The sequence below is a fragment of the Ipomoea nil genome, unplaced genomic scaffold (genome assembly GCF_001879475.1).
Source record: "Ipomoea nil cultivar Tokyo-kokei standard unplaced genomic scaffold, Asagao_1.1 scaffold1026, whole genome shotgun sequence".
In the NCBI taxonomy this organism is placed as follows: Eukaryota; Viridiplantae; Streptophyta; class Magnoliopsida; order Solanales; family Convolvulaceae; genus Ipomoea; species Ipomoea nil.
The window spans coordinates 2,471,015-2,484,701 of NW_017617454.1; the positions used below are offsets into that span (position 1 = coordinate 2,471,015).

At 35.5% G+C, this 13,687-nt stretch overlaps 3 protein-coding genes and 1 non-coding gene across 4 annotated transcripts; 3 read left to right on the forward strand and 1 right to left on the reverse strand.

The window, feature by feature from the left end:
* Nucleotides 1-806: 806 nt before the first annotated feature.
* LOC109180249 lies at nt 807-1,250 on the forward strand. The gene is made up of 2 exons (XM_019329737.1): nt 807-1,017; nt 1,072-1,250. Exons 1-2 carry the CDS (start codon nt 807-809, stop codon nt 1,248-1,250), a joined length of 390 nt encoding a protein of 129 aa, XP_019185282.1.
* Nucleotides 1,251-2,101: 851 nt separating this feature from the next.
* Nucleotides 2,102-5,818, forward strand: LOC109180400 (glutamate receptor 3.3-like). The gene is made up of 7 exons (XM_019329941.1): nt 2,102-2,346; nt 2,638-2,943; nt 3,032-4,359; nt 4,445-4,722; nt 4,871-4,902; nt 4,992-5,407; nt 5,522-5,818. Exons 2-7 carry the CDS (start codon nt 2,679-2,681, stop codon nt 5,762-5,764), a joined length of 2,562 nt encoding a protein of 853 aa, XP_019185486.1. The 5' UTR covers nt 2,102-2,346; nt 2,638-2,678; the 3' UTR covers nt 5,765-5,818.
* Nucleotides 5,819-8,009: 2,191 nt separating this feature from the next.
* Nucleotides 8,010-12,089, forward strand: LOC109180396 (glutamate receptor 3.6-like). The gene is made up of 7 exons (XM_019329932.1): nt 8,010-8,191; nt 8,701-9,005; nt 9,095-10,422; nt 10,508-10,785; nt 10,883-10,914; nt 10,996-11,411; nt 11,505-12,089. The coding sequence occupies exons 1-7, from the start codon at nt 8,148-8,150 to the stop codon at nt 11,892-11,894; spliced, it is 2,793 nt and encodes a 930-aa protein (XP_019185477.1). The 5' UTR covers nt 8,010-8,147; the 3' UTR covers nt 11,895-12,089.
* A 1,063-nt stretch (nt 12,090-13,152) lies between these two features.
* On the reverse strand, nt 13,153-13,224 carry TRNAG-UCC. Its single transcript has one exon. It is a non-coding gene; the product is annotated as a tRNA-Gly (tRNA).
* Nucleotides 13,225-13,687: the final 463 nt, after the last annotated feature.

The following is a 13,687-nucleotide window of genomic DNA, read 5'->3' on the forward strand; positions in this document are numbered from 1 at the left end:
AAAATGTATATATATGACAAAAGAATTAATTCTATTTTTGATCCTATATTTATAGTTGTCAATCAACTTTTAGTCATTTTTTATCAAAATATTCTCATTTGGTCATAGTCTTATTGTGACATGATCATTTTCTGTCCTCTACCAACAAAATCGTTGAAATACCGTTAAATACAAGGACATTTTGATTATATATATATATATATATATATATATATATATATATATATATATATATATATATATAAAGTAGGCTGGCATGTTATATTTTGTATATTTATTTATTTATTTTTGAAAAAATTCATAACTGAAGGTCGAAATGTCATTATATTTAATAAAATTTAAACTGTTGTGTTGATAGAGGACAAAAAATAGTTATGCCATAATAATATTAGGACCAAAAGTGAATGTTCGAGAAAAAAATGACTAAAAGTGAACTGCTACCCATAAATCTAAATAAAAAATTAAAATAAATATCAAAATGTGATATAAAGCACACAATATATTAAAGGTAAAAAAAAAAAAAAAAAAAAAAAAAAAAAAAAAAAAAAAAAAACTAGAATAAAGCCCATTCTAAAATTTATATGACAAAATATCAAAATTTGATATGAATCACAAATATATTAAGAATAAAAAAAAAAAAAAGTTTATAAAGTCCCTCCCCACTTGTAAAGCTATAGGAAAAGCTAAAATAACTATGCAACCAAATTTTAAGAACCAAACAACTAATAGTGGTGATGCATGGCTATGTTAATCAAGGTATGCCTAGCAATTCAAATATGTCTCTAAACATACCTTCTTTGGCAGTAATGGTGGAAGTTGATGCCTCTCTACCACCTGGTGGCACAGATGGTTTCTATGGCATAATAGTTCGAGATAGCAATGGTGGTTTCATTGCAGCGAGAAGTGGACCAATTCGTTGTCTTAAAGACCCTCATCTTGCAGAGACTTTCGCTGTTAAGGAAGCTCTTTCATGGACTCTTGAACAAGGCTGGCATAACATTCTTCTAAAATCAGACTGTCAGTTGGTATGCAAGTTTCTGAATAATGACTTACCAGATCATTCTTATGCAGGTTGCGTTCTCAAGTATTGCCGATCTCTTAAACGACACTTTGAATCAATGTCCATTCAATATATCAATCGATCAGTGAATAAGCTTGCTCACGTGTTGGCTAGAGCTGCTAGTTCTCATACTGGTCATCTTAATTGGTTTTCTAATATCCCTTCTTGTATTGAACATTTAATTGCTTGATTTTATTGAAATATTTTCCTTTCAAAAAAAAAAAAAATAGTTGTCTCATCCCATAAATTTTACCATTTACAAGATGATGTGGCATACTTTTGTGTCAATTAATTTTCTTTTTAAGAAAATACTATATATACTTTCATTTCTTACTCTTAATTTGTACTTTCTCTCACAAATTTTTGATGTTTGACACATTTTCTGAGACCCACATGATAAAAATATCACATCTTTATTTATTATATCATGAAGTACATATGAAAGAGTAGAATTTGAAAGTACATATAATAAATTTTTTTTTTTAAATTTAATTTTATTGCTTAAGTGTCTAGCATGCTAAGGACAAGGAAATTTGCCAAATGGTAGCAAAGCTGTCATTTGGCAGCTTTCTTGTACCTTTTCTGTTTTTCTTTTATATATATATATATATATATATATATATATATATATATATATAAATATAAAAATAAGGGGTAGGGAGAGGTGAGAGGGGGCAACTGCCCCCTTTACCCCCACATGGGATTCTACACCTATGAATTGCATGGAATGTTTTCTTCTCCCCAAATTTTTGGATGTATTGTTTTATTTATTATCCCAACTATATTCACCTGCATTTATGAATAACATACGAAAATACTATTTATCCTTATATATACCATTCACAAAATCACTTCTAATATGACAATTTTTATAAATTATATTAGAGGTCAGTAGGCATTCAAAAAAAAATATTAGAGGTCAGTAGGAGCAGTGTTGGCTCTTTATGTTTTAACAGATTAAGAAAGTATAGATGAACAGATACTACAATGTAATAGAGTCAATAATATTTTAAAAAATTTATATTATAGGTAAAGTTAAATAAAAAAACAAAATTAAATTTAAAAATTATAAGAAAATGACTAAAGATAGAGTTTGTTTGGCTAGAAAATAGAAATGAATTCCCCCCTCACATGTAAACTTTCATATTTCATTTTAGTATCCTCAGTACTTGATAGAACTTAAAGAATCGATCACATCTCGCAATCAAACTTGTATGATTGTTTTTATCAAAATCATGGAAATCGATTTTAGGTGTTAGTAAATTTCCAAAAGGCTAAGATTCCAGGTTAAGTTCTATCTAAATTCACTCGCACATTACTATCTCCTGCTCTTCGAAATGCAGAGTTAGGAGGAAGCCTTACCAGTGTACTCTCACTCATTACAACTCTCCCAGCGCTATGTAGATAGATAGATATGGTTATTAGTTGATGCTGTAAACTTCACTACATTTTTCTGCTTGTTTGAGTTAATATTGGCTGTTCTGAGCCTTGAATTGTATGAATAACGCCTACAATTTTATGCTGGGCAATGGTAGGATTTTGATATTGAATTGATGTTTAGTTTCTATACGTAACAGGGTGGAATCTGGGGTTTTGAATTTTGATCACTCAATTCATTATGAAACTGTTTGGGGCATTGCTGTTTGCAGTTTTCTACTTTGGGTATTTGCCCCAAGGAGTTAACTCAACTCTTTCTGCAAGGCCTAGGGTTGTGAACATTGGGTGTATTCTCACTTTGAGAACGGACGTTGGTAAAATTGCAAAATCGGTAATAGAAACTGCAGTAAAAGATATCAATTCTAATCCAGCTGTTCTTGGAGGAACAAAGTTGGATATCACCATTGTTGATGACAGTAACAGTGGATTGCTGGGGATAGTTGAAGGTAAATTCACTGCTAATATATATTTGTGAATTAATTTGACTAGCTAGCTTTTCGAATTTGATCAGAAGGATATGATTTTCATGAACAGCTATACGTTACATGGAGACTGACACTGTTGCCATAATTGGCCCCCAATCTTCAGTCATAGCTCATGCGATTGCCCACATTGCAAATGAGCTCCATGTCCCTCTATTGTCTTTTTCTGCCACTGATCCTGCTCTCTCTTCACTTCAGTATCCATTCTTTGTCAGGACCTCACCAAATGATATGTTTCAGATGGCTGCAATAGCATCGATTGTCGAATACTATAACTGGAAAGCAGTGATTGCTATATATGTAGATGATGACTATGGAAGGAGTGGCATTGATGCATTGGCAGATCAACTAGCTATGAGGCGATGTCAGATCTCTTATAAAGCACCTTTGAAACCTCAAGCAACATTGGACGAAGTGGAGGATGTGTTAGTTCAGCTGGCTTTAACGGAAACACGAATTATTATTGTTCACACTTATCCTCATAGGGGACTGGATATATTTTCTCTGGCGAAGAATTTAGGAATGACAGAAAGTGGATATGTGTGGATTGCTACGCATTGGCTCTCCACTATCTTTGACACGATAGGTCCCCTTTCTTCAGAGGTAATGGGCAATCTTCAAGGAACTATTACATTACGCACATATGTTCCAGATTCAGAAGGAAAGAGGAAGTTCGTCTCTAGGTGGAGCGATTTGGCCAAAAGAATTGATACTAATAGTACTTTAGGGATGTGCACTTATGGTTTATATGCTTATGACACTGTGTGGCTACTTGCTCGTGCTCTTGATGCATTCTTTAAACAAGGTGGAAACATTTCATTTTCAAGAGATCCTATACATAGAGGGGGCTTAAATCTTTATTCTATGAACGTCTTTGATGGAGGGAAATTATTGCTTGACAACATCTTGAAGACCAATATAACTGGTGTGACAGGGCTATTCAAATACACCTCAGACCGGGAACTCTATCACCCTGCATTTGAAGTTATTAATGTGATTGGAACTGGAATCAGGAAAGTTGGTTACTGGTCTAATTACTCTGGGTTATCAGTAGTGCGTCCTGACTCTATCTACTCTTATCCGCCAAGTCGTTTGCGTTCCAGTCAACAACTATATCCCATGGTCTGGACAGGAGAAACAACAAAGAAACCTCGAGGGTGGGCCTTTCCAAACTATGGAAGTCCACTGAAAGTAGGAGTCCCTATTCGAGCTGGCCTTAATGAATTTGTTGAACGGGTACCAGGTACTGATATTTTCAAAGGGTACTGTATTGAGGTCTTCACAACTGCACTAAACTATTTGCCATATGCTGTACCATTCAAATTCTTCCCCTTTGGTGAGACAAACTATACGGAACTTGTGGGCCTAGTCACTGAAGGGGTGAGTCTTGGAAACAAAGGTTCTTTTGTACCGATATTAATATTGGGCTTTGTTGTACACTTAACTATGAGTTCTGTCAATTCAGGTTTATGATGCAGCTGTGGGTACCATTGCTATCACAAGTAATCGGACAGAAATGGTTGATTTCACTCAGCCTTATACTCGGTCAGGCTTCGTTGTGGTGGCACCAGTTAGAGGGAGGCGCTCTAGTGCTTGGGCTTTTCTTAGGCCATTTACTCCTATGATGTGGTGTGTCACCGGAATGTTTTTTCTTCTCATTGGTGCAGCGATTTGGATTTTGGAGCATCGAATGAATGATGATTTTCGTGGACCTCCTAGAGAGCAAATTCAAACTATTTTTTGGTGAGTGTCCAAGAAATACATTCTGTACTGAAATGAACAATCAGAGCATACATCTTACTGCCACTTTTGGCTTTGACTTCACTTCTTTTTTCTTCATAATGAAGTATATATTATGAATATTAAACCATATAATTTAACTTCCTTTCAGGTTTGGTTTTTTTACATTCTACTCTGCCAACAGTAAGTGGATTTTTGTTTGTCTAGATTCTTATGTGATTTATTTTTTCTTTTGGTAAGCTTTATATTGAGATTATTTTATAACCGTGCAGGACAAAACACTGTGATGCTCGTCAGCACCTTAGGCCGCCTTGTCTTTCTGATGTGGCTATTTGTGGTTTTAATTATAAACTCCAGTTACACAGCCAACCTTACCTCAATCCTCATGGTTCAACATCTTTTTTCCCCAATCAAAGGAATTGAAAGTTTGTTAACAACAAACGACACCATTGGTTACCATCGTGGTTCATTTATTCGCAATTATCTGATTGAAGAACTCGGCATTCATGAATCCAGGCTCATTCCTTTTAACGTGACAGAAGATTATGCTAAAGCTTTAAGAGATGGTCCCAGAAAAGGTGGTGTTGCTGCTGTGGTAGACGCGCGTGTTTATATGGAACTCTTCCTCTCAACCCACTGTGAATTCTGTATTGTAGGCTCAGAGTTTTTCAGAAGTGGAATTGGATTTGTAAGTATAGTAGCTTCATCTATTTCAGAAGTAATTTAATTTGTTACAACTTAATTGTACTGATAAAATGATAATCTTATCTAAGTGGATCTTTGTTTGTTGATACAATGCAAGGCCTTTTCGAAAAGCTCTCCTCTGGCAGTTGACATGTCAACTGCAATTCAGGAATTGTCAGAAAATGGAGAGCTTCAAAGGATCCATGACAAGTGGCTGTTGAGAGGTGCTTGCAAATCACAAAACACAGAGCTTCAAGTCAATCAGCTTCACTTGAAGAGCTTCTCAATGCTGTTCTTGATGTGCGGATTTGCATGCCTTTTCGCCCTGCTACTGCACTTCATGTTGGGAATTTATAGATAAATAAATAAATAATGTTCTTCAATTATATGTATATATATATAAGTGAGAACATGTTTTCTGGAGAAAATTAAAAATCAATTTCAGCCTTACGTAAGTAAAAATCTAAGGAGAAAGAGAAAAAGAATGCAGTAAAAAAAAAAGAAATGAAAATAAAAATTACTAAATTTATCTTACTTAATGGTATGGATAACGGGATCTCATAGCTCCGTTCAATGAAGGGCAATATATAAACGTACAAGTTCAACAATTCAAGAACAGCATTTATACCACTTAAAATTTTAAGAGTGACATTTATAATTAACATATAATTGAGGAGAATAAATTACAATGTTCCCTTATTAATATTTCAAATCTTTCACTCCATTTTTTCTTAACTTCATCCTTTTCAAAGGTTACCAAGCATTGTCCATATATGGTATACTTGTTACTTTGTTAGACCAAGGTGACCTATACGTAAATATGGATTATTGCCTACAAGGTATTAATATAGTTAGGGCTGAGCAAATCGGTTCGGGTTACCCTAACCGAACGGTTCGGTTAGGTTTGGTTTCTACTCGAAAGACCGATCGGTCCTAGTTTAGGTGAAACCGATCGGTTCGGTTCGGTTAAAAATCGAATCGAACCGATAACCCGATCAGTTTTCTATTTTTTTTTTTTAATATTAATAGATATATATATTATATTAAATGTTTAAGGTGAGGTTTAAACCCTTACTCATTTGATTATAAACTAAGAGCTTTACCCACCAAGCTATATCCACATTCATGTCTATATTCACATTTGTATGCTAATAAGGGTATACATTTTTCATTAAATATTGCACAGCTCAAATATAATGAATAAAATTATCCGTACTACATTCTTGTTAGACTAAAATACCATTATACCGTTATTACACCGTTGCTATTTAATTCTAAAGTTTCATAATTCTATCATTATTATCACACACACACACACACACACACACACACACACACACACACACACACACACACACACACACACACACACACACACACATATATATATATATATATATATATATATATATATATAAATAATTAACTATGATACCTGTTTCATATTCTTTAATTATCATTTTATTAAAATCATTATATAATTACTTTAATTGTTGATTATATTTTAATTAAATTTTTATGTATATAAATATTATAACAATTAATAATTTTAACTCCTCAAGTCCTCAAATCCCAACTCCAAGTTGTAAGTCCAAACATTTGGTGTTTTAGTAATTTTTATTTTTCAAATATTAACTATAGATGAATGATTTTTCATTTTGTCATCAACAAAACACTTCAAGTGGCACTTCAAGTGAGTCAACTGAACAACCGGTCAGGCAAAAAAAGAAACGTTCAAATAGTAGACTTTCACCTAAACCGAAACCGAACTTTTCAAACCGAAACCGAAACCGAACTCTATTTTAAACCGAATGGTTTAATTTTTTTAAAACCGAAAAACCGAAACCGAAACCGAAACCGAAAAAAACCAAACCGAAACCCGAAGTGCCCAACCCTAAATATAGTAGATGAGAAATCTTGCGTGTTTACATGCGTTATACCCTAATGTATGTATTTTCTCTAGAGAATAACAAACACTTTGTATTCAAATAACATTTTTGTGATTCTCCTTAGGAAATGTCACAGGATCAGATCTCGACGGTCGATGGTGAGATCTTTTTGGACCGCAATAGACAAAAAAAATACAGAACAGATATTACTTTATAATAGAGTCAATAGTACTAAAAAGAAAATATCTCTAGAGAATAAATTTCCAGTCTCCCTAATTCTTTGTCCCTTCTTTTCTCGCTATATGAGAGATGCCCTAAATATAGAGTTGGTTCTAGCAATGTCTCATTCCACTTTTGATCAGACAGCACTCACAGCAGCATCTGATCCATTTTTGGCTACCACTTCACTCTTCTATATCCATTGTTGATTGTTCTACTTACTTTTTTTAGTCCTATCATTTTATCGGATCGTGGTGCAAGTACTATGTCCTGCTCGCTATTTGCACTGAGCTTTAAATTTACGCGGAAGACTAAAAGAAATGTGGAGGCAAATTATTCTGTGGAGCCAGGTTAAAGGTGGATCGAGTTCAAAATTACACAATTTGTTTGAATGTTTACAATTTGTATACTAAATGTTTATAATTTTACATATTAAATGTTCCACAATTTGCATACGTAATTTCCATACTAAATGTTCACAATTCAAATTGTAAATCTAGATATTCAAATTGTAAACCTAGGTAAATTGTGTATTTTGGATCCGATTTCATGATATAACTGCTGAAATGTGGATATGTTTATAAATTCTGGGCAAGCTCATGCTCATCAAACACCAAATATCAACTTCTACTGCCCATGCCACATGCAATGCAAGCTCCTTTTTTATTCTACTTTTCCAGGTAAGCAACCACACACTTCCTATCATTCTGTACCTATGAATGAATAGCCCATGCAGTGTTTTTCTTCCCCAAATTCTGGGAGTTTTTTTTTTTTTTTTTTTTTATTTTTTTTTTATTTTTTTTTTTAAATTATCTCAACTATGAATAAAATATTACTCTTTTCGTCTTATGTTAGGCCTATGTTTGGCTAAATAAATAAAACTCGAGTTAGATTCCAGATTAAGTTGTGTCCCTAACTCCCTATTGTTTTATGACAAACTCTCCCAGAGCTGTGTAGATAGATATATATGCTTATTCGTTGAAGCTGTAAACTTTACTACTTTTTCTGTTTGTTTGAGTTGAAATTGGCTGTTCTGAGCTTTGAATTATTTGAACAATAATGCCTACACTTGTATGCTGGCCAGTGGTATGATTTTGGTATTCCATTGATGTTTAATTTGCTTACTACTTTGTATCATACTAATTCTTATCTTGAAGTTTGAGTTATGTTTACTTTGCCTGTGAAACAGGGTGGAATCTGGGGTTTTGATCACTCAATTCATTATGAAACTGTTTTGGGCATTGATGTTCGCAGTTTTCTACTTTGGGTATTTGTCCCAAGGCCAAGGGGTTAACTCAACTCTTTCTGCAAGGCCTAAAGTTGTGAACATTGGGTGTATTCTCACGTTGAGGTCTGACGTTGGTAAAATTACGAAATTGGTAATAGAAACTGCAGTAGAAGATATCAATTCTAATCCGGCTGTTCTTGGAGGAACAAAGTTGATTGTCACCATCCTTGATAACAATTCTAGTGGATTGATGGGGATAGTTGAAGGTAATTAAGTTCACTGCAAATATATATATGTGTTTTTGAATTAAGTTGACTAGCTTTTAGAATTTGATGAGAAGCATTTTCATGAACAGCTATACGCTTCTTGGAGACTGACACTGTGGCCATAATTGGCCCCCAATCTTCAGTCATAGCTCATGTGATTTCCCACATTGCAAATAAGATCCATGTCCCTCTATTGTCTTTCTCTGCGACCGATCCTGCTCTCACTTCCCTTCAGTATCCATTCTTTGTCAGGACGTCACCAAATGATATGTTTCAGATGGATGCTATAGCATCGATTGTTGAATTCTATCAATGGAAAGCAGTGGTTGCTATATATGTAGATGATGAATATGGAAGGAGTGGAATTGCTGCATTAGCAGATAAACTGGCTATGAGGCAATGTCGGATCACTTTTAAAGCGCCTCTGAAACCTCACGCAACATTGGATGAAGTGAGGGATATGTTAGTTCAGGTGGCTTTAACGGAATCACGAATTATTGTTGTTCACACTTATCCTTATAGGGGATTGGATATATTTTCTCTGGCGAAGAGTTTAGGAATGACAGAACGTGGATATGCATGGATTGCTACGCATTGGCTCTCCACTATCTTTGACACAAAAGGTCCCCTCTCGCAAGATGTAATGGACACTATTCAAGGAACTCTTACATTACGCGCATATGTTCCAGATTCGGAAGCAAAGAGGAACTTTGTTTCTAGGTGGAGCAATTTGGCCAAAAGAATTGATAGTAATATCACTTTAGGGATGTGCACTTATGGTTTATATGCGTACGACACTGTCTGGCTACTTGCTCGTGCTCTTGATGCATTCTTTAAACAGGGTGGAAATGTTTCATTTTCTAGAAATCCTATGCTAGAAACTGGCTTAAATCTTTATTCTATGGACGTCTTTGATGGAGGGAAGTTATTGCTTGACAACATTTTGAAGACCAATATAAGTGGTGTGACAGGGCTATTCAAATACACCTCAGACCAGGAACTCTATCGCCCTGCATTTGAAGTTATCAATGTGATTGGAACTGGAGTCAGGAAAGTTGGTTACTGGTCTAATTACTCTGGGTTATCAGTAGTGCATCCTGACTCTCTTGACTCTTATCCGTCGAGTCGTTTTTCTTCTAGTCAACAACTATATACTGTGGTCTGGACAGGAGAAACAACACAAAAACCTCGAGGGTGGGTCTTTCCAAACTATGGGAGGACACTGAAAGTAGGAGTCCCTATTCGAGCTGGTCTTCATGAATTTGTTGAACGGGTACCAGGTACTGATATGTTCAAAGGGTACTGTATTGAGGTCTTCACAACTGCACTAAACTATTTGCCATATGCTGTTCCATGCAAATTTTTCCCCTTTGGTGAATCAAACTATACAGAACTTGTGGGCCTAGTCACTGAAGGGGTGAGTTTTGGAAACAAAGGTTCTTTTGTAGCGAAATTAATATTGGGTTTTGTTATGCACTTAACTACGATTTCTGTCAATTCAGGTTTATGATGCAGCTGCGGGTACCATTGCTATCACAAGTAATCGGACAGAAATGGTTGATTTCACTCAGCCTTATATTCAGTCAGGCTACGTTGTGGTGGTACCGGTTAGGGAGAGGGGCTCTAGTGCTTGGGCTTTTCTTAGGCCATTTACTCCTACAATGTGGTGTGTTACCGGAATGTTTTTTCTTCTCATTGGTGCAACAATTTGGATTTTGGAGCATAGAACGAATGATCATTTTCGTGGAGCTCCTAGAGATCAAATTGAAACTATTTTTTGGTGAGTGTCCAAGAAATACATTCTGTACTGAAATGAACAATCAGAGCATACATCTTACGGCCACTTTTGAAACCCTTTTGTCAATTTTTCATTTCAGGTTTGGTTTTTTGACGTTTGTCTCTGGCAACAGTAAGTGGATTTTTGTTTGTTTAGATTCTTATTGGTAAGCTTTATGTCGAGACTATTTTCTAATAATTTATAACCGTGCAGAAGAAGGCAATGTCAAGGTTGTTAGCACCTTAGGACGCCTTGTCCTTATGATATGGCTATTTGTGGTTTTAATAATAAACTCTAGTTACACTGCCAACCTTGCCTCAATCCTCATGGTTCAACATCTTTCTTCCCCAATCAAAGGAATTGAAAGCTTGTTAACAACAAACGACCCCATTGGTTACCATCGTGGTTCATTTATCCGCAGTTATCTGATTGAAGAACTTGGCATTCATGAATCCAGGCTCATTCCTTTTAATGTAACAGAAGATTATGCTAAAGCTTTAAGGGATGGTCCCAAAAAAGGCGGTGTTGCTGCTGTGATAGATCAACGTGTTTATATGGAACTCTTCCTCTCAACCCACTGCGAATTCTGTATTGTAGGCTCGGAGTTTTTCAGAAACGGAATGGGATTTGTAAGTATAGTAGCTTCATCTATTTCAGAAGTAATTTACAACTTAATTGTACTGGTAATCTATCTAATTTGTTTCTTGATACAATAATGCAAGGCCTTTCCCAAGGACTCTCAGCTTGCAGTTGACATGTCAACTGCAATTCAGGAATTGTCAGACAATGGAGAGCTTCAAAGGATCCATGACAAGTGGCTATTGAAAGGTGCCTGCAAATCACAAGACACCGAGCTTGAAGTTAACCGGCTTCACCTCAAGTGCTTCTCGGGGCTCTTCTTAATGTGTGGATTTGCATGCATTTTTGCCCTGCTGCTGCACTTCTCTCTGCCAATATACCAGTTTATATCATATTACTCCCACCCAGCTGATCAACCATCTTCCAGTGAAAGCTCACCGCGCCCCCGGGCACTCCTTCCGTGTCTTCATGAAAACGAAAGTTCAGTAAAATATCGTTCTAAAAGACAGCAACTCCACCGGGTTTCTTCTTGAAGGACTGATAAAGGTGCATATTCAATGGCTGACTCACTGGTGACTGGTTTAGTCAACCTGAAATATCAGTTTAGTGTATAATATGGTCCACTAATGTTATTAACCTAAAAGGATTCCAAAGTTTATGAACACATGAATACATAAATTAAAGTTGTATGTACATGTTTGTCTTTGTATATGCTTCACTTTGGACTATTTATATGTGTGTCTCCTTAGAACTCAATGATAAGGAAGTACAGCCTATAGAACAGATCCTGTTCAAGTAAGGTCATCACCAACATTTTCATTAACCAACTTATATTCATGTATTTCAGATCTGATTGTGGCCCAATAATAATAGAAAAAACCATGGAGAAAGATTGAGAAAAAAAAAAAAAAAAAAAAAGGTTCATTTCAGCATTTGATACAAATTCTATACTGTAATGCATTATATGGCCATTAAAGATGGAGAGAGATGGGCAAGAGACCTAATTCAGAAAATATCATCCTTATGTACACAAAATTCTTCTGTATCCCTTCCATTACTTGCAATCAGATACAAAGATTCACTGCAGATCAGAGAAGCCAGAATCTCCATTTATGGTGAACCCAAAACACCTAGCTGGCTAGCTCAAAGCTGCAAAAACAGATTTTGAACTTTGAAGGCTGTGAAACAATATTTTATGGGGTTCTTCTGCTGAACCCAAAATAGCAAAAAGCCAATCTCCATTCTCTCATTGTAGCCCAGATGCCAAAACTGACCAAAAAAGGATTAGAAGCCTGTCAGACAGCCAAGGGGACCATAACAATCCTCTACAGCTCCGCCCAGTGAAGGTTTGGGGCTGTTAATCACGCTCTAGTCACTTGGCCATAATTCATCCACCAAGCTTGATTTCCTGTCTCCTTAGAACTCAAGGATAAAGAAGTACGAGCCTATAGAACAGATCCTGTTCAAGTAAGGTCGTGTCCTTCCATCTCCTTCAGCAACTTATATTGGGGTATCTGGTTTAGTAGATTTCCAGTGTGGGACAAATTTCCATCTTTTAACAGTGTGTTCTTTGTGTTGTTTTGTCCAGTAAATGTTGCTTGCATTCTTTCTGATCTTGGTGAAGTTTAATCACTGCACAGCTCTGTTTACCACCATTATCTCAATGCCTCTCCAGGTGTGAGATCCAAAAAGTAAAGAATACCACAAAGCATAATGCATTTCCTGCTTGCATAATAAAATGATTCAATACAGAATACCATAAAGCGTAAAAAAAAATAATAATGATAGACCTGCGTTTGCCGGGAGTCGAACCTGGGTCTATTGCTTGGAAGGCAATTATCCTAACCGCTGGACTACAAACGCAATTGCTGAGAAGGATTCTCGTGTAGCTAGCAAGCGGTTTTGATAAAAGGTGTGAAAGGGTTGCTACAAAGTACAGATTTCTTACTATGCCTACCAATTGTTTGATAAAAGGGGTCAAAGGGTTGCAGCAAAGCACAGATCTCTTGCTGCGAGCCTCAGGATCTGATAATCTAATATCAAGTGAAGTAGTTTGAAGTGAAGAGCTTCTCCGGGCTTTTCTTGCATGCCTTATAGCCTTGCTGCTGCACTTCAGCGATTAATACGCCACTTAAATACTTCAAGCTAGCTAGCTAGTACTGCATATATATATATATATATATATATATATATATATATATATATATATATATATATATATATATATATATATATATATATATATATATATATATAAGATTTTAAATGCATGCTACATACATGCATCTTTTATCAACATTTGAAACCATTAATTTTGGTACGTGTT

Bases quoted from the DNA above. Each gene is read 5' to 3' on its own strand.
- LOC109180249 (XM_019329737.1), top strand. From the start codon at position 807: ATGGTGGAAGTTGATGCCTCTCTACCACCTGGTGGCACAGATGGTTTC. The intron at 1,018-1,071 runs GTCAGTTGGTAT...ATTCTTATGCAG, and splicing joins CATTCTTCTAAAATCAGACT to GTTGCGTTCTCAAGTATTGC.
- LOC109180400 (XM_019329941.1), top strand. From the start codon at position 2,679: ATGAAACTGTTTGGGGCATTGCTGTTTGCAGTTTTCTACTTTGGGTAT. The intron at 4,360-4,444 runs GTGAGTCTTGGA...CTGTCAATTCAG, and splicing joins TGGGCCTAGTCACTGAAGGG to GTTTATGATGCAGCTGTGGG. The intron at 4,723-4,870 runs GTGAGTGTCCAA...ACTTCCTTTCAG, and splicing joins CAAATTCAAACTATTTTTTG to GTTTGGTTTTTTTACATTCT.
- LOC109180396 (XM_019329932.1), top strand. From the start codon at position 8,148: ATGCCACATGCAATGCAAGCTCCTTTTTTATTCTACTTTTCCAG. The intron at 9,006-9,094 runs GTAATTAAGTTC...TTTCATGAACAG, and splicing joins ATTGATGGGGATAGTTGAAG to CTATACGCTTCTTGGAGACT. The intron at 10,423-10,507 runs GTGAGTTTTGGA...CTGTCAATTCAG, and splicing joins TGGGCCTAGTCACTGAAGGG to GTTTATGATGCAGCTGCGGG.